The 19,161-nt window shown below is 43.3% G+C and overlaps 1 protein-coding gene across 3 annotated transcripts in view; it reads left to right on the forward strand.

The window, feature by feature from the left end:
- The window catches only part of LOC148026398 (large ribosomal subunit protein eL20z-like), a 98,309-nt gene extending 79,391 nt beyond the window's left edge, over window positions 1-18,918 (forward strand). Inside the window, exons 5-6 of one of the 3 annotated variants that reach the window (XR_015692769.1) lie at window positions 17,678-18,234; window positions 18,440-18,884. Coding sequence is in view for 2 of the 3 variants with exons in the window: in XM_087690442.1 (XP_087546568.1) it covers window positions 17,678-17,737 (60 nt within the window). In the remaining variant the exon portion in view is untranslated. The other 2 variants (XM_087690444.1, XM_087690442.1) reach the window with 2 other exon arrangements.
- Window positions 18,919-19,161: the final 243 nt, after the last annotated feature.

A 19,161-nucleotide genomic window follows, 5' to 3' on the forward strand; every position in this document is an offset into this window, starting at 1 on the left:
CTTGTAATGAAGGTTGGGGTCATGATCTGATTGATGAAAGCCACTATCCAAGAAGAGTCAATCTATCTTTTGACACCAAGCCCTAGGAGCTTGCTTCAGGCCATAGAGGGCCTTTCGCAACTTGTAAACATGCCGGCTAAGGCTAAGATAGCTCGAATAGTGGACATTCGAGCTATCGGTGCAAGCATCTCAAAGTTGTTCAAACTCACCCATTGAGAGAATCCCTTGGCAATGACTCGTGTCTTATGCATGTCCAAGGTCCCATCTGCAAGATACTTGGTCTTATAGACCTACTTCACACCAATCGCTTTTTGCTTCTTTGAACAAGGAACCAACTTCCAAGTCTAATTCCACTCGATAATCAAGATTAGGTTGCATAGTGTTGAGCCAAACACACCCATAGTCGGGACTTTGGACTGACTTTTATTCTTTCAGAAGTTGCAACTCACTTCGGTGACAATCTCTTACCTTGTCTCTCAACACTCCGCTAACCAACCATGCATCCTCCTCTCTATCCCAAGAAAGCAAGAACACAAAACTAGCTTTGAGGTGTAGTGAACTCACCAACTTATATTCCCACATTGTAGTCTGAAAGATTGAAGGCTCGAAGATAGTTCCACGACTATGATCAACAAGATCCAATGCCATCGCTTCTTTGCATCCACTACCAAGCACACCAACGAGTTGAAAAGCTAATAGAGAATAAGAGAAAGACAAGAAGACAACGAAGAGCTTCACCTTCCCTTAGTTTCTCACTCACTCTCTCTCATTCACTCTTAGCAATGGAAGCAAGATGATAAAATAGAAGAAGAGAATAGAAAGCTTCTATAGTTGCACTGATAGAGCTTGCGCAACATGGATGCACCAAAAGGGTAAATACAACTGAGACCTTTCACCCATATATAGACAAATTAGGATTAGGGTTAGGGTTTGTGCTCCACTTTGCGTTTTAGGGTTTGTGACCCTTTTGCGTTTTAGGGTTTCCACCATTATGAATAAGGAATTGTACCCTTTTTTGGGCATCCTACCCTCCTTTGTGGAATCTAGGCTAGTCAATCCTCATAGCAATGGTTGTATCTTAGTCTATATAGACCAAGCCTATGCTAATCTAATCACAAATACATGTGTGCAACCCATGCAACACTTGCGGATGCGACAAATATAACTGTGGGTGATAAGTAGAATGTGCACGATGTTGGAGCAGCAGTTCGAGTGAGAGTGACTAAGAGAGAGAGAGAGTGAGTGAGTGAAAGTACGATTAGATTTTGGTGTACCAACAATGTTGTTGGTACACAAAGAATAAAATGTATTTATACTTAGGGCACGTAAGGGTGTATTCACATGTACAACTAAATAATATACGTGTACTATACATGGAGGTGAAAAAGGGCCTTTATCCCAACAACCTCCCACTTAAAGGTACGAAGTGAATCTCTAACCAACTCCCACTAGTTGTATGCAATGCTCATGCTGAGCTTTGCTGAGACTTTTAGTGAGAACATCTGCAGGGTTGTCTTGTGTTTTGATCTTAGTCAATGTGATTAGACCATCTTTAAGAATTTGTCTGATAAAGTGATATCGCACATCTATATGCTTTTTCCGTGAATGATACATGGCATTCTTAGCTAGATACACAACACTCTGGCTATCACATCCCAATACTGCAGTACCCATAGACAGGCCGAGATCCTCTGCAAGTCTGCTCAACCATATAGCTTTCTTAGAAGCTTCAGTAAGTTGATATTTATTCATCTTTAGTAGTACTCATTGCTACAATGTTCCGCAACCTGGAACACCAAGAAATGGCCCCACCAGCAACTGTAAAGACATACCCACTAGTGGACCTATGAGGGTCCAAGTCACCTGCCATGTTTGCATCACAATAACGCTGCAAACCAAGACTCAAGTGCATCCTACCCATAGCAAATACACTTTCTTTGTGTACCCTTTAGGCATTGAAGAATACACTTGACAACCTCCCAATGTGTTTTGCTAGGATTTAACATAAACCTGCTAACAACTCCCACTGCATGAGCAATGTCTAGACGAGTAGCAACCATAGCATACATAAGAGAGCCACAAGCTGATGCATAAGGGAATCCCTTCATAGCATTTGCTTCCACATCATCTTTTGGGCTCTTGGCTTTACTAAGCTTAAGGTATGGAGGTAAGAGGATCCCAAAAGGCTTAGCTTCAGCTATGTTAAATCTGTCCAGTATCTTTTCAATGTACTTTTCTTGAGATAAAAACGGCAATTTCTGCGTTTTATCCCTGCAAATTCTCATGCCCAATATATGCTCTGCATTTCCCAAATCTTTCATGGAGAAAGCTGATTTCAGCTGATCTTTGAGAGCATCCAAGCTAGTCTTTCTCTTCCCAACTAGCAACATATCATCCACATACAAAACATGTATGATGGGGCTGCCATCTATATGCTTTTTCATGTACAAACAATGATCTACATGGTTGCGTGTAAACCCATGAGAGAGCATAAAGTGTCAAACTTTTTGTAGCGTTGCCGTGATGCTTGCTTCAACCCATACAAGCTGCGTTTTAGTTTGCACACCATCTGCTCTTTTCTAGGAACTACAAAGCCCTTGGGCTGTTTCATGTAGATTTTCTCATCAATGTCACCATGCAAAAAAGTTGTTTTCACATCCATTTGATATAGCTCTAAGTCCAATACAACAGTGAGAGCAGAAAGCACACGTAGAGTGGTCATTTTTACAACAAGTGAGAAGACCTCTTGAAAGTCAATCCCTTCCTTTTGTGCATATCCTTTGGCAACCAGTCTTGCCTTGTACTTGGGTTTCCCATCAACTATCTTTACTTTGTAAACCCATTTGTTTGGAAGAGGCTTCCTTCCTTTGGGCAACGACACAAGATCCCTAGTATCATTGGCATACAGAGATTTAATCTCTTCTTGCATAGCTAGCTCCCACTTTCTGCTGAATTTGCATGACTTGGCCTCTTTATATGTAAGAGGCTCACCCTCATCTGTAAGCATCAAATAATGCAAGGAGGGGTCATACCTATGTGGTTGCTTTCTTACGCATGTAGACCTGCATACCCAATGATCTACATTTTCAAGAATTGGATCTACATCTAGAGGTATGTCATTTTCAGCATTTATTGGCTGCTATAAGCCATTTTCAGCATGTTGTTCATGCTGTACAACACCTTCATTTTCATTACCAGCACCTGCATTTTCATAATCAGCAAAGTCTATCTTGCTGTCCATGACCTCCTTGTGCTCCTATTTGCTGTCCATCATCATTTGACTCAAAAATAACCGGCTAATCATCAGTTTCAGCCTGTGGTACAGCACCATAAGGCTCATTATCTGAAGTAATAGGTGGCTGCAAATTCTGAAATTTGACCTTTTTCATAATTCATGAGGGAGATTAGCAGTGGACAGCATGCACTGCACTCTTTCACATAATGTCCTATTATATTTTTTAGCCACCCCATTTGAAGAAGGGTTGTAAGGGGCTATAACCTCTCTCTTAATTCCATGCAAGTCACAAAAGGGCTTGAATTTAATAGATGTAAACTCACCCCCATTATCAATTCTCAAGCATTTCAGTTTTCTACTTGTCTAAGTGGTCACAAATGCATGAAAAGTTTTAAAAACAGCAAACATTTCACTTTTCTTTTTCAATAGGCAAACCCAAATCTTCCTGGAAAAATCATTAATAAAAGAAACAAAATATGTAGCACCACCCAACGATTTCACGGGCATACTACATACATCAGAATGCACTAAGTCCAAGATATTGGACTTACGAGAGACACCAGAGTAAAATGAATTTTTCATTTGCTTTCCAAATTGACAGTCATTACAAAAGTCAAGTTTAGAGCATTTTCCATCAACCCTCTTCAAAGAGGTAAGGACATCAAGTCCTTTCTGGCTCATATGGCCTAATCTCTTATGCCACAACTCCAAATGACAACCAATTTCAGCAACTGCAAGGAACTTGCCATTCAAGGCTTTACAGTGCAAACAATACAAGGTGCCCTTCTTGGTTTCTTTTGCAATCAGCATGGAACCCTTCTTCAATTTCCACAAACCACCACCAAACAATGTAGTGTAGCCATGCAAGTCAAGTCGACCAACGAAGAGTAAACTCTTTTTTATGCCAGGCACATATCTGACATCTGTCAACACAAGTTCTTGCCCATTATCTAAAGACAAGTGTACAGTGCCAATCCCATCAATGTTGCAAGCATGGTTATTTCCAAGGTACACTTTTCCATAACTGCCTGCATTGAACATAGCAAAACACTTCAAGCAAGGAGTTACATGGAAAGAGGCACCAGAGTCTACAATCCAAGTCTGAGTGGCACCATCATCAACTGACAAAAGTGCATCAATCACATCAGCCTTGGTAATTTGTATGTCCTGCATATGACATACAATGGCATCATAATCAACTGCAAATAATACATAAGCCTCTGTATCCAAAAGCTCCTCTATGACTACACTGGAGGCCACATTGGCCTTTTCCTTGCCTTTGGCTACCTCAGATGCATCTGTTTTATCCTCTTTCTTCTGCATTCTTCTTTCTCTCTTGTTCCTTCTTGTAGTACCTGCAATTAACCTTCTTGTGGCCCTTCCGACCATAGTGATAGCAAGTAATGTCACTCTTTTCCTTTCCTTTGCTCTTGCTTTTGTTTCTCTGTCTAGCATTTGCATTTTTCTTTTCAGCCCTACCTCTTACATCATAAGCTGAGTTGTTTCCTTCTCTACTAGACATACGTCTAATTTTTTCATTCAAGATTGAACCCCTCATATCATTATATGAGAGATTGGGGTTATTGCTAAGAGAAACCACCAAGGTCTCCCAAGAATTAGGCAGTGTCATGATCAAAAAGATCGCCCTCAACTTATCATCAAAATCCAAATTTGCATCCTTGAGCTAATGTAAAATGCTTGTAAATGCACTGAAGTGCTCAGCTGCAGGCTTGGACTCTATCAGTCACATATTCACCAACTTGCACATTAGATGCACCTAATTAATAGGTGTGGTGATCTCATAGGTAGTTTTCAGCTTCTCCCATATTGCATAACCTGTATCTAAACCCTTAATGTCTATCAAAATGTCATCAGTGACACCCATCTTTATGTAAGCCACAGCCTTTTTGTTAACTCTGGCCCAATCTACATCAGACATTTGTGCGGGTTTATCTTTGTGCAAAGCATCCTCACAATCCTTTAAGAACAATATGCCTTGCATATGGTCTTTCCAAAGGTCAAAGCCATGACCATCAATCCGTTTGATTTCTATCAAACTCTTGATGTCTGAACTGGAAGAAGCTGCAACCATTTTTATCACGAGCACAAGAATAAATGCTCTGGACTGCAGAAACACAAGCTGAACCAGCAAACACATTGTTCTTCTTCCTCAAACAGTAAATAAATCTTTGTTGTTTATACATAAACCAGCCACCACACGGGAAATACTGCAGAAATTTACCAAATTCTGCACAAAATCCCAAAATTCCAGATCCAACTGTGCATAAATGTCAGCCAATCTGACCCAGCTGAGCAAAATTTCATCAAAATATGAAAAGCCCCAATTTTTCGGGGTCCAATGTCAGGAAATTTTACTCGAAAGAGTGAAATTCCAACAAATTTGGCAAAATCCCCATTTTGATTGAGGTTAACACGCACAATGTCTGCAAATTTTGACCTGAATGTCACTGCCAAGCATAGACAAGATCAAATCCGGGAAAAACCCCAAATTTTCAAGCTCAAATTTCCACAAGTTTGAGACCTGTACTTCCACGCACAAACTCTTGTTAAGGCTAGGGGAAAAGAATTCAGAAATTAGAGAGATTTCTGATTTTTTAAAAACGGATTTCTGATAAAAGACTGCCACCTGCCTGTTCTGCTCCGCGATGGTCAGGCCATGCCTATTGGATGCTGGACTGGTTCACGATTGCTGGACGGTGGACTCCTGCACGAATAGTCCACGACTGCTGGATGCTCAACTCTTGCACGACTGTTGGAGCATTCGCAAGCTGATTGTCGTGTGTCAATCTTGCAACTGGTAGTTAATGCTTGTGGTCTCAGCTGGAGGAGTGAGCAACAATTCGAGGAGTGAGAGTGACTCAGAGAGAAATGAAATGATATATTAATGTCTACAAAAGGCCAAAATGACCTATGAGACTATGAGTTATAATCATGTGTATGATGGTACAAAGTGTTTGGGCAAAATATGTAGCACAAAGCAAAATAAGAACGGAAACTAACTATGGCTGTGTGTAAAACATAGAGCTCTATCTAGTAACAATGAGCTCCAAATGGTACAATTTCATGTGGGTATAGAGGGCCTAGCTCTAGCCTGAGCAATAATCCCTTGTATCTGCCTATGAAGGTGTCGTCGGTGTCTGTGTCGAGGCCTAGGACGTCTGGATCGGCTAAGTTGAACGGCTCGATCAATTAGTACTCCTTGTCTATGTGTGGACTACGGCAGTGAGAGAGGCTCTCGTGTGGACTGTGGCTGTAACTGTATTGAAGTCTTCTGAGTCTCCTTTGCAAAGAAGTTTGTGAGCTGCCTCTGTGAAGGGCCTCAGTTTTGGAGCAGCTGTACTCCTGAGGCGCATGTCACAAAGCCGTCGTATCTCAAGAAGAAAGAGGCCAAGGCATCGCTAATCGGTAAAATCCATGACTCTGGATAGTGGTCCAAATCCGTCTCTAAAGAGAGTGGAAATGACCACAGATCTCATAATACGCTGGGCAGCGGCAAATAAAATACTCCACTGTCTCTGGCTCTAATTGGCATATCTGGCATATGCACTCCTTTGGTGGGGTGGATCTATATTTGCCAATCTCAATCTCTAGCTGATGTGAGGAGGTGCGCGACTAGCCAATAGTACATCTGATCCCATGGGAAAGGTGGGTGTCCATGTATCTCAAGCGATCAATAAATCCATCATCTATAATATGAAGGAAATGCTCGCAGTAGAAAGCCATCTTTGTCTCTACTCCCTAGCTCTTGCCCTAGCATCAACCATGTCCGCCTGATATCCAATTGGGTAAGATCCATCCTAATGATCTTGCGAATCTCTAACCTGCTCAGATCAAGAGATGGTGCATCAAGGGAGTAGTGAAAGGGGAGTAACTTGTCCATGCTAAAGCCATGTAGCTCAAACCAGACCGACATTTGTGCATACCAACATGAAGTATCACCCTCTCTGGCAAGCTGCCTAGAGGACTCAAGGGCCAACCATGCATATTTGTGTCTGGGTAAGTCCCATAGGCTATGTATGTGACCGATCAGGTGAGGGTCTCTACCACAATTGGTGTAGTTGCTAGCTCGGCTCTGATGATCTCATGTGGCACTGAGGCCTTACATCTGATCATCGTGGATATCATGGACACTAGGGGTTTCTCCATCGACCTCCATCCGTCATAAGTGCGCCCTGATCTGCTATGGTGGTCAAGACTAGGCCCCCATATTTGTACTCCATAAAGTAGTGTGGATGCGACCAATGTATCGAAGAGCCATAGCCTGGTGCGGGGTTCTTGGAATTGCACCTATGAGCACATCCTCTCCAAACCACCTAGTGTTGTGTATCCGCGAGTCAATCTAGTGTCTACTACCTCTCGCATAGAAAAGGTGGGCCTTGTGAATAAGACACCTAGGTATATATAAGAATCCACATACTCCAGCTCCTCGGATCCATATGTGAATTTAGGTGCTAATCTCTTGATCCACTGCGGTGTAGTATTAAATACCATCACCTTGGTTTTACCAAGGTTCGCTAAAAGTCCACTATCCAAAGTATAGGAGGGTAATGCATCCCAAGTGTCTCTGTAGACCCTCTGGAGAGTCAACTATCAATACAATGTCATCTGCATACAATAGGAGAGGTATCCAAGTGCCAGCTAGTGGAGCTTCTCTATCTCCTTCATGTGAAATATAATTAGCAATCCCATCAATGTACAGGCCAAATAATGTCGGGGAGAGGGGGTATCCCTACTTCACCCTAATGGTGGAGTAAATAGGTGTCGAAAGGCCCTTAGGTGTCCGGACTTTACCCACAACTCTCTAATACAGCGCCAAAATACCCCAACTGAGCTCTTTCGGTACTTCCATGGTATGCAATCTATGTATCAGCCTGTCTCTCGGTACTTTGTCAAAGGCTTTGCGGAAGTCCACAAAGCAGTAGTAGGTCCGTCGGCCATGGGTCCTTCCCTCCTCAATGATCGCTCTGAGTGTAAGGATGTGATTCAATGTGGAGAAGCCTCTCCTAAAGCCAGCCTATCCCTATGCTCTAAGACCCCACCTCTCTGCCCACCTGCTTAACTCATGCTCAAGGATGGAAGCATATAACTTAGCCAATGTATGGCCAACCATGATAGTCCGATAGTTACTGGGTAGAGTAGGGTCCCCTGACTTGAGGATAGGTACAATAGTGTTCGTGCTCCAGCTTTTTGGTAGGCCTTCACATATGGCTTTGTATAACATGCAAGCTACGAATCCTGCTACCAAATCTCTAGCATGGATCAAGTGCTCGGCTACTAATCCATCATGATCTTGTGTCTTTCCTCTGCTAAGTCTGTCAATGGCCTCTCGGACCCTACTTTCTGTAAAGAAAGTGGTGGTCTCTGGACAAGGCTCAAGTGGGTTAGGAAGAGGTGGTTGATCCTCCACAGTATAATGACTAGCTGCATACTCCTCCCATTCAGTGGTGAACGTAATAGGTGTGGTCGGGCAATGCTCTCTGAAAAGCCTCCAAGCCTCTCTAGAGTCCTAGCTCAATAATAATTAATATAGGTCTCGCTCTAGCTAGGCCAAGAATGTTCTCTTCTTCCACAGTGTCAAGTGTCTAAAGAGTATCTCTGCCTGTCTGTGGGTAGTGGACCCAGTACTATCTCTCTCTGTAGCCGTGCTCTGGTCTCATGGCACTCATCATCATACCAGCTATTCCGAGATGTCACCCCAGTGGAGGCTCTCTGTGTGGGTCATGAGTGTGGGAAGGCTACACCTGCAGCGATGTGTAGGGACTCATTGAACTGTTGAGTCAGCTCCTATAATGGAACGTCAGGGTCTACATCATGTAACAATCTAAGGATCTCCGCCTCGTAGATATCCTCTATCTCTTTGGAAAAGAGGTATTGTGGGAGCTCACGCTCAACCACCAAGACCCACGGATCGCTTATTGCTTCAAGCGTTCCAATCGGAGCACTAATGGCTACCTCTCACATAGCCGACGTGCCATCCATATCTACGGGTGTAGTGAACTTACCTCCATGCCGATCGAGTTACCTCCTCTCCTATGCACTCTGATAGCTCCACGATCCAAGTGCAAGCTTCATCCTCAAGCTCCACACTCCAAGCTCCATTGCCATGAGCAAGACGAGAAGAGAAGAGAAGAGAATAGAAGAAGAGAGGAGAAGATGGAGAGCTTCTCCTCCGTGGTCCCTCACCCTCACACACTTACTCCCTCACACTCTTACACTCCCTCTCTCAAACACAAGCTCAAGCTAGCAAGAAGAAGAAGAAGAAGAAAAAGAAGAGAGTTACTTTTTGCCACACACAAGAATGAGCTTCTCATTCACTTTTCAACTTTATATATAAAACCCTAAATCCCTTTTGGGCGGTCATCCCCTTATCCCCTTTTTTACATGGTCGGCCGTGGCCTAAGCCCTTTTTCCCATTGTCCTCCTACCTTCCTAGCTTCCTTCCTACCGCCCATCTATCTTTACAAATTGCACGGGTGAAAGCCTGGCGCTCTTTAAATTAAATCATGATGCGCTTGCGCTCTTTTACAAAAGTATTTACTTGCACTTTTTTTGTGCGCCTTTTTTCTTTATTTAGGACTTTTCTGCACTTCTTGTGTTTCCATATTTTTCTTGGCGTGCCTTCGTCTTCCGTTTACTTTTGCCTTAGCCTTTGTCTTCTGCTTTAGATTTTCCGGATTTTTCACCTTGTTCATCTGAGGATTAACATTACCCCCTCCTAGACGAGTGCCAGTCCCATGGCACTCACCGTCGTAGGCAATAGGCTTTGGCATGCACCGAATACATGGGTGGAAGGGACTGCTGTGGTTGGCCTTGGAGGAGTTTTTGTGGCGATGCGGAGGAAGGTTTTTAGGGGCACGTTGTTGGCCTAAGTGGTTGGTGATAGGGTTGTTGAAGTGGGGGATAGGGCTGGCTTTTGTTGGGAGGTGCACTCATGGGGTTGGCACAAGTGTTGATGTTCTAGGGATTCTAGGACGGGGGCGACGATTCGTTGGTGGGATTGCATGATGATAAAGGATAAGAATTCAGAGTTGAGTGTTGATGAAGAGCTGATGGTACTTTTGTTGGAGTTTGCAATACCCGCAATTGAAAGCCTCTCATATGTGGCTCTCCCCAGGGTAGTGCTAGTCTTCTTATCGTGCACAAGACATAGTTTGATTAGTTTGGGAGACAAGTTGAACTCTAAGCATGCTGAGAGTAATGTCCTACACTTGAGGACCCAAACTATATACATATTTTGGTGCAGATATTATGTGAGTGCTCGTATATACTTAGATATTACGTAGTTAGAAGACCACGGGTCTGGTTCCTCATAACAACATGTGATGAAGCAAAGTTGTCCTTGTTGAGGAGAAGTAAACAGGAACGTGTATGAAGCATCCTTTGCATTGTGACAGCACGACGCAGCATAATTGAACACAGGGACACCGCACTTTCGGTAGTTGGTAGCTATTGGACTTGCTCAATGAGTATGGTGTACTTTTCATGGCCATTCGTGTAATGCTTACCGCGATCGATTGCAATGGTATTAAGACAGAGTGCAAGAGGGAATTGTGCAAATGAGTCAGGGTGACAGGTCTAACCATAGGCGAGACGAGCTCCCTAGGTATGTCCTACCCTTGATGTGCCTTGAACAATTGTGGGTGATGCTAAAGGGCTAGGGGACTAGGGACGGAGTCAGCCGACCAAGGTCACTGGACATACCTAATTTGAGGAACCCCTAGGTGTTGTGTTGTGATCGTAGGTGCTTCTTATCTTTTCTTTTCTTTTTTTTTCTTTTCTTTACTTTTACTTTTTCTTGTTCTTGTCTTTTCTTTTTCTTTTTCCTTTTCCCTTTTTTTTTCTTTTTTTGGACTTGCATGAATATAAGCATTGCAATATGTTGAGGCTATGAGCCTTTTAACGGGTTGGGAAATGTTGAGATTCGAAGGCTCAGGACATGGATATTACAGCGATGATTGTGCCCTAGCCTCGTTGCTAGAGAAACAATTGTTGAGATGGGGAGATACACTTGAGATTTTGCAACTCTCTTTGTGATACACGATGTCGGTACAATTGAGGTAACAACTGCCATGAGCCAAATATAGAGCTTGACCTAGAAAGAGAGCGTATGCTTTGGGCCATGCGATATGGACGGTCTGCAAGGACGATTCTCACTTTCAGCAGTGTGGCTTCCATCGAGGCTCTTTGTTCTTGGTATTTCTGTTGCTTTTTCTGTGATGTCTCTTTGTGGGGTTGGTGGTCTTATAGCATCTTAGATATTGAACGCTTTCGTATAGAGACTTGTGTTGTCCTGCATTCACTTGACAACTCGTGAGAGTACATGCACATCATATGCCTCAACTATAATGAACAAGTGCAATGCAAAGAGACATCACTTATCTGAATTTCATGGTGTTGACTTAGATATATATCACCTGTGCTTGATTATCTTTTTCTTTTGCTAAAGGCGTGAAATATATTAAACGTAGATTGGAAGGTTTGTACAGTTGGGGAACCTGTTCCCATTTAACTATCTAAAGACAAAACGTCATGGCCAGGTAGCACTTGGCAAGCAGCTTATACAATCATAGGGCCTATTCCATTCTTATGAGGCGGGGTGGAATTGGGTGATCGGGCGACTAGGGCTATGTTGGTGGTGGGCTCCTGTCAGGCTGGGCAAGGAAGATATCGGCTGGGACCCAAATGGTGTAGTCCATAGCCGCTACCGTTTCAAGAATGCTTTTAAATATCTCATCAAATTCCTTCTTGTTTTTAGCTTCCCTATCTTCTTTTGAGCACGTGGTGCCAGAGTGTCTGGGGAGGGCCTGCACGGCAGGGGTTGCCACCCCCCAGGCATTCCCTTGAGCCTTTGTTCTCTTGGCCTGGGAAGTCTTTGGCCTACGTCCGGGACGGTGTCGCTTAGGGCCTCTTTTTTGTGTGTACCTCTTAAGGGTAGGCACATATCGCTCTGGTGGAGGCGCTTGTGCCTTATGCTCCCTTCTACGGAAGAGAGCTGCTTTGCATGCCAGCTGCATTGTGTGCTCCATGACAGCTACTGTGGGGAAATCTGCAAAATGTGAATCAAGGTTAGGCTTTGAGGCATGATAGAATTATTTACATGAAAGGGATTAAACAGTGGATTATCAAGCGTATATAAGGAGGAGGAGTGGGGCGAGGCATGCAGTATTCATTGTAGAGGGATGACCCTTATGATGATATTCGTCCTGCCTCAAATGTGGAGTGGATTTCAACCAGTAGCAGATCTTGGCTTAGGCTAAGTTGCATAGATTGGTTGTGATGGAGTAGAGCAGGGCTCGTTTCCAAACAGATAGACTGAAAAGGGAAAATGCATATAGAAGGGAGCGGCGCCCCGTCTACGCCGTCAGAGATGTTGGTCAGGGCTTCCTATGTTGGTAATGAGAACTATCTTCCCTTTACCCGGAGGCGTGAACGGTCACACGACTTCTAGATGTGTGGTGAGAGGAGGACCTGAGAAGCTCAGCATGTCAAACCCAAACTCATCTCCCTGCTCTTGACTAACACTGCTTGTATGTGTTGGTATTATCTATACACTGTCACAAAACTCATTGTTTATTTATGTGCATATTTACGAATCCTTGTCACTTCGTGAGGATAAAAACCAATTGTAGAATTCAGAATTGTACTGGAGTGTGGCACACGTATCCAGTACTCGTGGCAGCTTACTCGATAACAATAGATATTTTGCAACATTGAGTAGCATGGTACCTTGTCCGAGTCTACCAGCAACATGTAATTCCTCCTCAGTGAGAACCTTATCAGCCAGAGAGTTCTCTTGGCTAGTTCCGGCTAAGTCCCTGCCCCGAATGGCAGTCCGTACTCAAAAGAAAGTCGGCACCACATAGGTTGGGTCTCTTTGAGACCGCCATTTGGCCAATTGCTCCTCTGAGACCGTCATAATTTGGGCTCCTAGTTCGGCCATTGTAACACGGTTTTCAAACCAATGTTTTTCAAATTGATTTCGTTTCTCTGATTGTCGCTTTAGTTGCTCTATCTCTAAGAGATTTGGTTGGGAGAGCACATCATTGAATATCACAGTTAAGCGTAGTTTGTGAACTTCCTCGTCAGAGATGAGTCGCATGCATTCATGCAGGAGCCTGTCATAGTGCTCGTCAAGATGTTCTTGCTCTTTCTAGGATAGGTAAAATGGCAAGTTTTCTTTTAGCTACCCCCTGGGGAATGTGCCCATGTCTGCAAGGATGTAGACACGTGCAAATACTTTGAGTTTAGCATCCAACCCGGTTAAGCATTCTGCGATACTGTTATGTTCAATGAGGGCTTGCTCAGTTGCTATCTCATGCAAGGTTCTAGAAGTTTCCCTAGGCTTTAGCACAGCTAGGGGATCAGACCTAGATGAGCAAGGTTGGTCGATGCTAGAATTACTTATATTCTTGAGGTTTGCGCATTTTTCCTGAGGTTTTGCTACTATTGTGTCATGGTTCTTCTCAGATGTGACTGATATAATCTCGTCACCCTGTTGTGACAGTGTTGTATCCACTCTTGATTGGTCAATATGTGAGTTCTGTTGTCGGTGGATTGAGGGTTGCAAGCAACCGTTGATGGTAACAGCTGCTTCAATTTTTCAAAACACACGGATGTGTCTGAGGTTTCACCGCTATTAGGAGAGACATCAATGGGTTCATTGGTGGATGGACTCGATGCTTTATTCCTCAGCTCTTCAGCGCTCTTGGTCTCAATCTTCTTGGTGCCTACAACCACCTGCAATTGTCGTTGTTTTTGCTATTTTGTCCTCTTTTTCTTGGGCAATTGCGGCGTCTCCTTTAAGGACTCAAGACCCTGAACTAGGTCAATCGTTGATGTGCTTGGTTGGGCCTTAGCACTCTCTTTCTCTAGTGTCCTCTCATGGGACTTAGCTACGACCTGCTGAACAGCCTTGCTAGGTTGATTGGTTGGATGCACGATCTCCTTGGCCATGCCACATCTTTGAGAGGTTTCTCCTCAAGCCTAGGCTTTAGGTGCTTTGGAAGTGCTAGAGTTGTCAAGGATGTTGGTTGTGGTACCTCCTCCACAGGTGAACTGCTAAGGACACGTTCCGCAAGGGGCATTGTTACGGCCAAGGGTTGTGACTGCTGTGATCCCTGATTGGAAGTAGTAGCAGCTATTTCAGTGGACTGGCTACTGTTAGTAGATTGCAGTGTCAGGTCCTCAGGCAGATCGGAAGTGGTTGTGTCTTTTGTTGCCCTTTGAGCATTCACTTGTGCAGATTGAGCCTCGGTTGATCTAGTCACAATAGATTGCACAGGCATATCCTTGGGTCGAGAGCTACAGGTGGTGTCATGTCCCACCTCTTAGACATTTGGAAGCTTAGATGGAGATAGAGATTGGGATTGAGCAGTTGCACTTGACGATTGTTGTTGTGCTTCCTGTGTCCGTTTAGGGGAAGAGGGTGTAGAAGACTTGGGACTCCTAAGTGGCTTTGACGCTGGCTGAAAGATTTGCTCGTGGCTGTTAGATGATTTTGCCATTTGCTTTGTTGAGTATTTAACCTTGCCATGAGCAATGTTGTGCCTATGATGCTTGTTATCCTCTTGGGAAATCAAAGGCTCCTCCGGCACTAGTGGTTTTTTCTTACCCTTAACGATTACATCTAATTTCTACTCGTCAAGCACGCTAGGCTGAGGATCTACCCTTCGCATAGTGGTTTTTTCTTACCCTCAACGATTACATCTAATTTCTGCTCGTCAAGCACGCTAGGTTGAGGATCTACCCTTCGCATAGTCCCGTTTGGTTTCTTGATTTCGATCATGAGGGGCTCAGTCACTCCAATGTTTTTTACTTGAGACTTGGATTTTTGTTTAGATTTCCTCCTGCGCTTCTTTGCTCTTGATACGGTCTGGCCTTTAGCTGATAGAGGAGGTTTAACAGGGTGTTTTGGTATCCAAATTCATCGATTACCTGTATAATACCCTTGAGCACATAGCAACGCTTTGAATATCCATCGCAGCATTGTGCTAACTCTTCTTCGATACCTTCGTCTATAAGGCTTGGGCTTCTTTTGTGGTTTTCTATGACATTTGTAAGTCCAAAGCCCATCCTTGTCATTGCCTCCTAACCTCCTTGCTTCAAGCATGGCCTCACTCACTGGTTCTCGTTGTTCAACCTGTGCTTGTATCAACTCTTTCAATAGGTCCTTGCTCTCATTGACTAGGCTTGCTTGTTATATCAGCACCTTCCTTGCCTTTCCCTCGAGGTTCAATGAGGTCACCCTTGCTAAAGGTTGTGACTATCCTCACACCCGGTAGTGTCAAGTGTATCCTTTGTGCTACATAATCGGCCTCACACTTGGTCGCCCTTTTGAAGGATCTTCCGAGGAGGGTTTCCTTTCCACAATTAGCACTATTTAGAGAGACATGGAATAGGATAGACAAGATTTCCGTTTCAATGGTTACAAGGATTTTGCACTTCCCCATAAGTGTTTGGGAGTATCTCCTGTAAGGACTAAGAGTTGCATTAGTCTGTGTGAGCTCTGGTTGGCCTAGTAGAGTCCATGCTTCATAGGTCAAGATATTCAAAACAGCTCCTTGGTCGATCAGAGCGTCGACACAATGCTCCCTTTTTGCGGTGAGTTTGACCCTAAGATAAGCAGGTGGTTCTATGTCTTCGTCTTCCGAGTCTTGGCTTGTAAATTTAAGCCTTTTGACAAATGCCCTTGAGTCCCCAACTGCACGACCAGATGTGGATTCTCCACTGATGTCTTGGATCGTCTGTGCAGTGCTACTCAAGGTGCATCTATCGTTCAGGACTGTTATATCTAGTCATCCTTGCAGTTGTAGCTTGATGTTGTTGCTTTCCGCTTTGACTAGATGTAGTCCAAATGCAACACATACATGTTTTTGCGGTGTGGCCTTTTTTCCCTTGTTGGCTAGATTGGCCCATTAAGGTTCTAGGGTCTCTGTTTGTCTTTGTTCGGGCATGGGCTTTTGGTTGTTGTTTTACAAGTGAGGATCTATGCTTGTGCAGGGCCCAACTTTCATGAAACACTGCAATGCAAAATGCGGCCTTTCTTGCCACTCTTGGCCCTTTATCACCCTGCCTAGGCCTGTACTCACCTTAGTCTTGCTTCCCTTACTAACATTTAACCCAAATTTTCATTTTTTGCCCTTCTTTTCCCTGTTTTAGCCTGTTATACAGCAACAAAAAACCCTATTGTGTGCTCCAATGTTTTGCTCCTATCCTTCCTAGATGCAAGAAAAAATCATAAGGGAAATATCTACACTACTCCAATTATGCTTTCCCAAGTCCAAAAACCAAAAACCTACTTGTTAAGGAGATCAAGTACCTCTTCAAATTCCCTCGCTTTCTACCTATCTACCTCAAGCACCAGTTCGGGGAAAACCCTTACTTCGATACTCGATTCGAAGCGCGCAAGCGCTCAAGGCTTGAATCCGTTGGTCCCAGCAACAGAACCAAAACATGGGAGCTCACGCTCAACCGCCAAGACCCACAGACTGCTTATTGTTTCAAGCGTTCCAAGCCGAGCACTAATGGCTACCTCTCACATAGCTAACACGCCATCCATATCTACGGGTATAGTGAGCTTACCTCTATGCTGATCGAGTTACCTCCTCTCCCGCGCACTCTGGTAGCTCTACGATTCAAGTGCAAGCTTCAAGCAAGCTTCATCCTCAAGCTCCACGCTCCAAGCTCCATTGCCACAAGCAAGACAAGAGAAGAGAAGAGAAGAGAAGAGAAGAAGAGAGGAGAATATGGAGAGCTTCTCCTCCGGGGTCCCTCACCCTCACACACTCACTCCCTCACACTCACACTCCCTCTCTCAAGCACAAGCTCAAGCTAGCAAAAACAAGAAGAAGAAGAAGAAGAAAAGAGCCACTCTTTGCCACACACAAGAATGAGCTTCTCTTATGCTATCAAAATATGAACCCCGAACAATTTAATGCATGGTTATTATTTTGATTCTACCTCATATTGCTTCTGCTTTGTTGTAACACAGACAAATACACACACACAACTTGAACATGTATGCACATTCATCTAAGTTGATTAATAAACTGCTAAACTAAATACACCAGACAAAGTTTTGAAGGGGTTTTAATACGAGTCTTACTGTTTTCACTAACTCGAGATTTGGTAACAATGTCTTTTATTAATTCTTTCAAATAAATTTTTATCCCAGACGTTAGAGCCTTAATGCATTGTGTAGAAAAATTTCCCATCTAGTTATTATCTTTGATGTTCACTTTCAGTTTATGCCTTCGCCTTCAGTAAGCTGTAGGACTAGCCTCTTCTCTTATCTTCATAGGTCCTTGTGATCACATCACCTTGTTTTAAAAATGTTAGACATTGTATTTTGCATTAACAGTGTATTGTCATTGAGTTGGTTGCATTTAGATGTCCTGTTGACCTATGCAAAACTTATTGCAGGCCCTTATCTGCACAGTTGTTGGATTTATTGTCCTTATGGTAGTGCTTTTGGAGCCATGACGTGCATTATTTTTGGGAGATTCGATGCACTCAGTTTGCTGGATCAGTGGAGGAAGCTGCCCACTGATCCAAATTCTCAAAGATGACTATTCATGGACACATCCCTAGGGAAGATTGTTTGCATGTATCCTCAGGGAACAGTGAAAATTGGGTTTGGACAATTGTGTTCAGCTATCTAATGATACTTCAAAGTAAAGAGTAGTCATTTACAGTGGAGGTAGGCTTCTGGGATAAAGAGAGAGAGTGCCTGTACAGGTAAAAATTGCATGCAGCCAGCCACAGGTTATGGGGGAATGATGCGCAGCCTCAATGTACATATTTTATTGGAATAATGGCCATCGGTAAGCCCTTGTATTACCTACGAATGATCAAAATCATGCTGCAGCAAACGCTTGCTTGGGGCTTTCCATAGTTGGGTTGAAGACTGAAGTTCCTAGGCATCAAGCAGGTTTAATACAGATAGGAGTATGGGTTAAATGAGGAAATAATGCTTGAAGGTAAGAATCCACATGGGTTAGTCTTGTTCTATTGGTTCTGCCATCAGTGCTTAGTCATTTATGGCAGGTAGAACTTGTTTTGTTGTTCAGTTATTCATTCATAGTTTTGGTGGAGCATGTTGGTAGATTGAGGTTCTGTGCACTTTTCTTTCCTTGTAGCCTCTATAGATACTAGTCCTTTTACTTGTTCTATATTTTTTAGTAGGTTTTCTGGAACATGTAGATGGACCAGGGTTGCATGCTCCCTTTTCCCCCTTCTAGCCTCTTTTTAACCGTGCCCTCACACAGTGCATACGGATGCAGAACAATTGCCCCTCACATCTGTTTTCCTCACCTCAGGTAAGGTCTTTCCATATGATATACAATGGAAAGAAACACGCTGAAAAATTACTTGTCAAGGTCAAATGCCAAAGTGGTTACCCAAAACATGTTTGGTTGAAGAGTTGTGTAAAGATATATGAAATATTGCAGTGCGTTATGAAATAACTGAATCAAGAGTCATCAATTAGTGCATGATATTGGTATATGCTACTTATCAGTGAAATGGCTAAACTACACTCGGGACTGCAGAATTGTAACTTTACTTTTAAAAAAATGAAGTGATACATTAACAAATGCGAGTGTGGAAACAAACTTATAATCATATTGGGTAGGAGATAGATAAGGAACTATGTTGTCAATATGGAAGCACTTATCTTGTACTACCCGATGGATGATATCATAAATCTTGATGCTCTTATTTTTCTTGCAATCTACTAAAGAATGTTTAAAATAAAGGCATGATCTTGGGGGATTTTATTTTTGCAAGCTTTCATTTTCATTCTTTTGCAGTCAATCCTTTTTTTGGAGCTTTCTCGTGCAAAATAGCCATTCTACATATAATTCTCTTTACGCAACATACCCCCACATGGAAATATCGTATGCCAT

The sequence above is a fragment of the Lygodium microphyllum genome, chromosome 13, assembly GCF_053477565.2.
Source record: "Lygodium microphyllum isolate KBCC chromosome 13, Lygodium_microphyllum_v1.1.10, whole genome shotgun sequence".
Lineage (NCBI taxonomy): Eukaryota > Viridiplantae > Streptophyta > Polypodiopsida > Schizaeales > Lygodiaceae > Lygodium > Lygodium microphyllum.